Source organism: Rhamphochromis sp. 'chilingali' (assembly GCF_963969265.1).
Source record: "Rhamphochromis sp. 'chilingali' genome assembly, chromosome: 16".
In the NCBI taxonomy this organism is placed as follows: Eukaryota; Metazoa; Chordata; class Actinopteri; order Cichliformes; family Cichlidae; genus Rhamphochromis; species Rhamphochromis sp. 'chilingali'.
In genome coordinates, this window is record NC_137943.1 from 28,928,982 (window position 1) to 28,937,208 (window position 8,227).

At 40.4% G+C, this 8,227-nt stretch overlaps 1 protein-coding gene across 7 annotated transcripts in view; it reads left to right on the plus strand.

The window, feature by feature from the left end:
* Window positions 1–6,803, plus strand: part of LOC308383338 (rho GTPase-activating protein 12-like) — a 61,883-nt gene extending 55,080 nt beyond the window's left edge. For all 7 annotated transcript variants that reach the window (XM_080861239.1, XM_080861242.1, XM_080861241.1 and 4 more), the window contains 9 exons: window positions 1,098–1,199; window positions 2,058–2,156; window positions 2,646–2,748; window positions 3,089–3,208; window positions 3,631–3,729; window positions 3,922–3,999; window positions 4,558–4,692; window positions 5,071–5,176; window positions 5,455–6,803. In XM_080861239.1, coding sequence (XP_080717365.1) covers window positions 1,098–1,199; window positions 2,058–2,156; window positions 2,646–2,748; window positions 3,089–3,208; window positions 3,631–3,729; window positions 3,922–3,999; window positions 4,558–4,692; window positions 5,071–5,176; window positions 5,455–5,629 — 1,017 coding nt within the window. In that variant the 3' untranslated portion in view covers window positions 5,630–6,803. The remainder of the gene's footprint in view (window positions 1–1,097; window positions 1,200–2,057; window positions 2,157–2,645; window positions 2,749–3,088; window positions 3,209–3,630; window positions 3,730–3,921; window positions 4,000–4,557; window positions 4,693–5,070; window positions 5,177–5,454) is intronic.
* Window positions 6,804–8,227: the final 1,424 nt, after the last annotated feature.

Below are 8,227 nucleotides of genomic sequence, written 5' to 3' on the forward strand. Positions count from 1 at the left end.
GCCTCCTCTGTATGTTCTTCCTCCTTCCTTATGCGTGCTTCCAACTCTTCCTACTTCTCTGCATGCCATCTTCCTGCTGTCTGTCATGCTCTGACTAATATTCACTGGCATGACTCAAAAAAAGGGACAATATTGCTGTCATTACTTGCTAATCTCTGGGTTGATGTAGATTTAATTTAATCATAGAGTTGTTTGGTTAGAAATGGAAAACTGGGATGGAGATCTGCAGGGCATCACAATTATTGATTTCTCACACAAGCAGGATTACCTTGAGTTTTAGATGTACTTGTGCAAACCAATCTTTTCTGGACTGCCTTTGGTTTATGAGCTCCTGATGTGAAACGAGTGCTACAGGTGGATTTTGTCTTTTTTTTTTGTTTTTGTTTAGCACACAGGAAGACTACAGCTCAATCACTGGAGTTACGTTTTATATGCATGTGAATTTGGATCAAATGCATGTTTTTTTTGTTTGTTTGTTTTTCTTATTGTTTAGATTTTTTTTTTTTTTTTTTTAAACTCTACTATCAAAAAGTCATCAGTCTCGTCAGCCAATTGGCTGAAGGGTGAAGACACCTGGTGTGCCAAGAAAAGGAAATACTGAAGCAAAGTGTGTGCAATTACATTGAGTCCCTAGTACTGATTTAGGTGGTGATGGGCACTTTACTCTATCGTAAAGGCAGTTGGACATTTTAAATGTTATTTCTTGTCTTCCTTTGAAGGGAAGTGCATATTTAAGCCTTTGTTTTCAGCAGTAAATTAGGCAGCAGAGCACTGAGTAGGCAACTAGGACGACCACATCTAATACACTTGCAAGGAAAAAGCTGAAAATACAAGTAGTACAACTCTCCATTCATATTCACCATTAAGTGTTTGGCCTCGACTGAAACTATTCTTCTGTTTTCTTCCTCACACTTTAAAAGCTAAGAAAATTTTACAGTTGGGCAGAAACTTGACTGACGTGCGCACCGTTATCATTTGACTTTTTATTTTCTTTGATGTGAGCTGTTGCATGGTTCAACAATCAAAGAAAAAGGAGACCCCTGTATATAAGCAGGCCCTCTGTTTGTTAATATGATTGTTTTTCTGTCTCTGTCCAGTTTGGAGGCGGTCAATCGAAACCAGAGTTCACAGTGGATCTGAAGGGCGGCTCAGTGGACTGGGCTTCCAAAGACAAGTCCAGCAAGAAGCACGTTATAGAGGTGAGGGAGATCTTAAATAACATCCAGTCTTTTGCTTTTATCGCTTTTTATGAGGCGTCACTGTTTTTACATATCATTTTTTATTCAGAATCAAAATAAAATCTATTAACTGTAGACCAAAATCTCTTGTTCGCCTCTGTCATATTATACATCTGTGCAAACATTTTAAAGAACTTCAACTATTGAAAAAGCTACAGCGTTGAAATCGAAATTGTAATTTCTTTTAAACATGAGAAAGTTAGTAGCGTTATTTACAGATGAAATAAACACATTTTTTACTTTATGAACAAACGTTGAAAACATGAGAAAGGAACAAAAAGCCATCACAAACAAAAAAATCCAGCACTTACTCCTGAGCTTTTATTTCTGTTTATTGTATCAAAAAGCGATTGTGCATGTTGTTTAACATTAGTGCTTGGGTGTGCCATGTAAATGTGCAAGATTTGGCTATAATTTGTTTTATGATTTTCCTCTGCTGTCCCCAGTGAGTTGCTAAAGCATCTAAATACATAAATGACAAAACAAACACAGCCAGTTACTGAAACAGTAACATGTATGTTACTGCAGATTATGACGGCTTGCTTGATTGAAGTAAATGTTTCATATTCAGGTGGAGAAAGCATTGAGTGATGTTAATATTTCTCAGTTATGAAGTATAACAGGTTTTTCCTGGTTTAAGCTTCTCTGGTGGGTCTCACAATTTCTTATATGCAGGACATCCAGCAGTTATTGTAAAATGTTTAGAGAATAAACTATCGCTCTGGTGGATTCGGATGTTTTGTGATTTTAATCAGTAGTCAGTGCTGCACTCACAAACTCAAAATGTTTATGAGAAAAACGATTTGTGCCTCTCTGCAGCTGAAGACTCGTCAGGGAACAGACCTGCTGATCCAGTCAGAAAACGACAGCGTCGTCAACGATTGGTTCAAGGCGCTGCAGGACACCATCAGCAACCATGTGAGCAGCAACACCTTCACTCTGTCAATATAGTTTCCATCTGTTTCAAACAGAATAAAGTCCATTTTAAATCATCTGCAGTGAGAAGATTTGTGGTTCAGCATGAAGGAATACGTCCGGGTTTGACATTGTGCGGGTGACTGATAAGAGAAACAAAGAGGACTGCTGTGTCGCAGTTACCTTTTTGCTCTGAGCACAAACTAAACAGCAGCTGCTCATTTTTACCCACTGAGGGAAAACGTTAACCAACAATAGGCTTTATGGTCTGAATGAAACGCAATTTCACATTTATGGAAAACCTACAACCAGCAACTGTAAGGGAAATAAACACTTCAAAGCTACATAAAAGCAGAGTAGCATGAAAATTAAACCGAGAAGATAGAGAGTTTATTGTTTTCTTTCCAGAGGCCAAAGAGCACCTTTTGAGACTTTTACAAGCGGTTGTATCTTATTTCCTTGTGCGTGTATTTTTTTTTCTGTGTGTATTAGGCCAGTGAGTCTGATGACCCCATAGAGGCGGACATGCCCGAGTCGCCTGGTGCGGAGAAACATGACAAAGAGAAAGACCGCAGAGACTCCAAGAAAGCCAAAGGTGTGCATGCTGTTAAATGGTGGGATTCATTCATTCAGGGTGTGATTCGAGAAATAAAACGTGACTGAAAGTAGCCACAAATCATCACATGCCAAATATTTACAGTAGCAGTAAATGACTAACGTGCATGACTCCTCTAACAAAGAGCAGAAGGGATACATGAGTGAAAGCACAAAGTACAACAACAAGCCTATTTGGTCAAAGGCCTCAGCAACCTCATCTGCCCTCCTTACCCTATAAAACAATAGCTTATCAGTTTCACTCCTCCAAAACATCATGGCGATCAGCGTGCTGAGACGAATGGTGGATAACACCGTCCTGTCTCGTGTCTCCTCCACAGCCATGAAGCCCTCAACCAGCATGGACTCCGCCGAGCACAAGAAGACCAGGCACAAGCTGAAGAAGCTCCTGACCGGCCGTCCCACCCTTCAGACCGTCAAGGACAAGGGATACATTAAAGGTGCCAAAGAAACAACAGCAACACTCGAAATGTTTTCGGTTTCATTTCTTCTGTGGAAAGTTGAAAAGATGTTACAAGCAGCAAAGGTTTGGAAATGTGATGACAGCAGTAAAGAAGTACACATCAGTGCTTTTTTTTTAACCACCGCTTGCCGTTTAAGGTTAGAGCCGTACATTTGGATGCATCACATGAGCTTTGGTGTGTTTCTTGTTATTTATTTTACTTTTAAGACTTTTGGCTTAAGACATCAGAGTCCAGTTTTCACACATAAATCAGGAATTTATGATTCGTTTTCGCCTTCTGTACCTTAAACTCTAATAAAAACTAAAAGCACTGACGTACCAGAGGTCTAATGTTGAGATCTGAAAGCAAACTAGTGTGTTTGGTCTGTTTTATGACCGTTCTTTATTTTCTGTCTCCAGATCAGGTGTTTGGCTGTGCTCTTTCCAGTTTGTGTCAAAGGGAGAACACCACGGTGCCGAACTTTGTCAAAATGTGCATTGACAATGTGGAGAATAACGGTGAGTAACTTTGCTGTTAAGAGAAAATCATTCTACTCTCTGTTTTCTTCCCTGTCATAAAAGAAAGGTGAGGTTTACTGCCTACTGAAATAAGGTGCGACTGTGGTCTCCTTTTAGCTGATTGTGCTTTTCTGCTACTCAGACTTTAAGGTTAATTTACAGATACTGATAACCTGGTGTTGATCCCTGCAGGTCTGTCGGTAGACGGGCTGTACAGAGTTAGCGGGAACCTGGCAGTCATACAGAAACTCCGCTTTGCTGTCAATCACGGTAAGTGCCCTTTGAAACTGCCTCTGCCTTTAATTGCAGAGATACCACTGAAGTGAATAATGGAGTAAAAATGAAAAGTAAAGACGAAAAATATTCAAAACGTACTTTTAACACGATTTTAAAAACACAATTTGATGTGTGATACATCACCTATTTATGGCACAACACTTTACAAAGCATTAAATATTCTCACTTTTTAATGTAAATATTTCTTTAAAGTCATGTTAAATATTGTCAAAGTTCTACATTAGGAGTACAGGTAATCTGGTAATCCCTATGAGCCAAACGGAGCTCATTTTCACATTTTTTTTCAACCCTATGATTTTTATGGTGTTGATGTTCTAAGCACACAGCTCTCTAGAAGCTCCATTGACCTTTTGCTCAAACCAACCAGACAAAAGCTAAACAGAAAGGAAGAGAAAGCTAAAACTGCTTCATTCAGGTCATAGATGAGCATAATATTTTACATACAGTGTTATACAAGATATTTTGACTTGAATTCCTTTCTTTTATTCTCAATAAGATACTTAAGTGGTGTTCACATGTGTTTGTCACCAGATGAGAAGGTGAATCTGTCAGACGGGAAGTGGGAGGACATCCACGTGACCACAGGAGCCCTGAAGATGTTCTTCAGAGAGCTGCCGGAGCCCCTCTTCACCTACAGTCTCTTCCACGACTTTGTCAGCGCCATCAGTATGTGTCTCTGTATCTGTAAATAAATGCAGTGTCACTGTAGTATCCCTTAAGTGGAATCCTGTTAACTTTTTAAACAGCTGGTTCACAGCACCCAAACAGCAAAGACCCAAACTCAGTCAAGGACTACAGCTCCTGGGTTTTTATCCAGGGACTCATCTGTATTTACTGTAAGGGTCTGTAAAGACAGGCAGGGTCAGCTGCAGTCACCAAACCTCTCTCTGAAAACGCTTTAAAAATGAGTGTCAGTGAAACGAAGTGCACTTTTTCTCATCATTGTCTCACTGAAAGTAAAGATATGTTGGATTTTGTACTGGTGAGCTGGTGTAACTTTGTGATGGATCCAGACTTTGATGGATTTTGTCTTTTGTTCTGCAGAAATATCTGACCACAAGCATCGAGTTCAGTCGATCAAAGAGCTGGTCAGACAGCTGCCCAAACCCAACCACGACACCATGCAGGCTCTCTTCAAACACCTCAGGAAGTAAGAGCAGCACACCATGTTATTGATTTTTCCCTGATTGATTTTTCCCCTCCTAGGAAAACAAAAGTTAAATATTAAAAAAAATCATATTCAATCATAAGAGGGCTTCATTCTCAACATGAGCAAACTCAAAGGTGTTAAATAATGGAAGAAAATAAAAAAGATTGATCTACTTGATGACTGCTCAGTTAATTAACAAATGAGTACTGAGCACTCTTTGGCTTCCATATTACCTTGCACGGTAAATAACTGACAATGGGTTTATCTATTTTTTCCAGAGTGATTGACTACGGCGAGGAGAACCGTATGACGACCCAGAGCGTCGCCATCGTATTCGGCCCCACGCTGCTGCGGCCTGAAACGGAGACGCTGAACATGGCGGTCCACATGGTGTATCAGAACCAGATTGTAGAGCTTATACTGCTAGAGTATGAGAGCATTTTTGGAAGGTAGATGCCACAGGATGAGCTTCTCTCTCTTTTTTTTTTCTTCTTTTCCTCTCCCAGTGCAGAGCTCTTCCTAACCTAGTGTGGCAGGCCTCGGGTCAACCCGGCCCAGCCTCGCCCTGCCCCGGTCTGGGCCAGCTTATCCTGAACTCTTACCAACCTGGCTTCTCTGGTTGCTGACTTCTCCGATCTTCAAAATCTTAGACCAACAAAGCCAACCGAAAATATACAATGAAAACATCCATAACTATCGACCAAAAAGTTTGGACTCTTTGCACTTTTCAGTCTCGTTTTCTCCCGCAGCTGTATTTGTGCCACTTTACTGCAAAGGTGGCGTCCTTCTGTCCTATCACTGGATTCCTAAAACTATTATTACTTACTAGGCCAAGCAAGCCTGAACTACTGCACAGACTGACTGAGGCCAAAGCAGCAGCAGCAGGTCCAGTAGGCTGTATTTACAGATGAGGCAGCAGTATTGGGGGTTTATGATGCTGGATGCAGCTTGTATGTACTGTACTGTAAATCTCATTACTTGTATAGTCACTCCTGTATGAACCACACTGAGGAACCAACAGAAGGAAACCAAACTGTGGACTCTTTACCCTCGGACAGAAAAGGTGAAACATGCTGACGCTGTAACAAGAAGAGGAGGGAAGAATATTTTTTGTTGTTGTTTTTTTTATTTTGTTTGTTTAGTTTTTCTTTTTTTACATTTAGTTTAAGTGGATCATTCCCCCTCTCTTTGAATCTGCTTCTCTGTATTTTCTTGCTGAGAAACAGGACCAAGGTCCTCTGAACACATAAAGGTTATCGCCTCCGGTATTGCATCTGCACGCCACCTTCTTAGTTTTTAGAATAAATCATCTAACAGTGGGCAGAACATCATCTTGGGGGGGACAAAACAAATTAACGATATTGTACAGTGTTTGTGCGTGTGCATGTGAATGGGGAGGGTGGATGGATTCATGAATGAATGAATTAAATAGCAATATATTGTAAAAATAGTAAATATAAGTACGCCTGGAGTGTTAAAAATATATATGATGCAAGGGAGAAATCACTATTGTGTGATCATTGTGTAACCAACAGACCTGAGAAATAAAATTATGAACTGGGATGTGGAGGTTTACCTTTGAGTCAGTACTGTTGGCGTCTAACTGAATTAAAGACCTCAAATAAGAGATACTCTAAATCTTCGTTCTTTGTTGATTTTGCACTTGTTCATGCATTTTAGTCACCGCATCACAACACAGAGGGCTGGGTAGGACCATTTTTTTAAAACTCAGCAGCAGATGGACATGGCAATTGTGACATCATCAGCTGGTTATTAAATACTCTAGCTGAGGATTTTCAGTATTGCTATTTTGCTGTTTGGATCTGTGAGTGAGAAACTGAAAACGGTGCATGCTCATAATCATCTACCTGTCGATTACAACCCCGATCCAGAAAGGCTGGAATGCTCTTTAAAATGGGAATAACAACAGGTCACATGTTTATAACTGTGTAGCATCCTAGCTTCTTTTAGTGATCGGCAAACATCTGGGAACTGTGGAGACCAGCTGACCTTTGGGAGAGGAATGGTGTCCTATTCTTGTCTGACAGTCCTCGGTCGCTGCGTCAAATATTTGGTTTCATGATGGTTTCAGATTTTGTTCAGCTGATGAAAGGTCTGGACTGCAGATACCCAGACTCCTCTATGTGAAGTCATGCTGTTGTAATAAAGGTGCAGTATGTGGTTTATCATTAACTTCATGAAGTATAAAAGCCTCTCCCTGAAAAAGACACCTAGATGAGAGCATATGTTTCTGTAAAATGTACAGCAGTGTTTGTGTCTCGCAAGATGTGTAAGCTGCCAATTCCATAGACACTAATATATGCACCCCATCCTCTCTTGGACCAAGAGCTGAGAACCCTCGTCCCTCATCTTCACTCAAGAAGGTGCAGCATCCATGAATTGTAAGAATTTGACATTTTGGCTTGTTTGGGGGTTTTGTTTTGTTTTTCTGACCACAGAACAGTTTTCTACTTTGTCACACATCCATTTCAAATGAGGAACAGTCCACGGAAGATAGCGGTGGGATCATATTCACATATGGCTTCTTTTTCTTCACGGTAAAGCTCGAAACTTCTTTTTTGGTGGCACAATGAACTGTCTTTACCCCTGTCCTCCCACTTCCCTCATAGTTTCTGGAGGATTTCCTGAAACGCACCGATTTCCATGACACACTCATGCTTGTTTTTATGTACTGGGGCTCGAGGGCCCAAAGATCCATTTTGCATCTCCTTGCTCACAGAGATTTCCCCAGATTCTCTGAATCTTTGGATGATATGTCGTATAGATGATGAGATGTTCAAACTCGCCACTTTTTTTTGTTGAGCATTATTCTGAAGCTTTTCCATAATTTGTAGATCCATTTTCGGTGGAATGATGGGTGTCTGCCCATCTGTACTTTTGAGAAACTTTCTTGCTCTTTTTAGGCCCAATCATGTTAGGGAATTGTTGCCAATTAACCTTGTGAATATTCTTCCAGCTGTTTCCTTTTTGGTTCTGATTACCTTTGTTAACACCATTCCAACTTTTTTGAGACGTTGCTGCAATCGAATT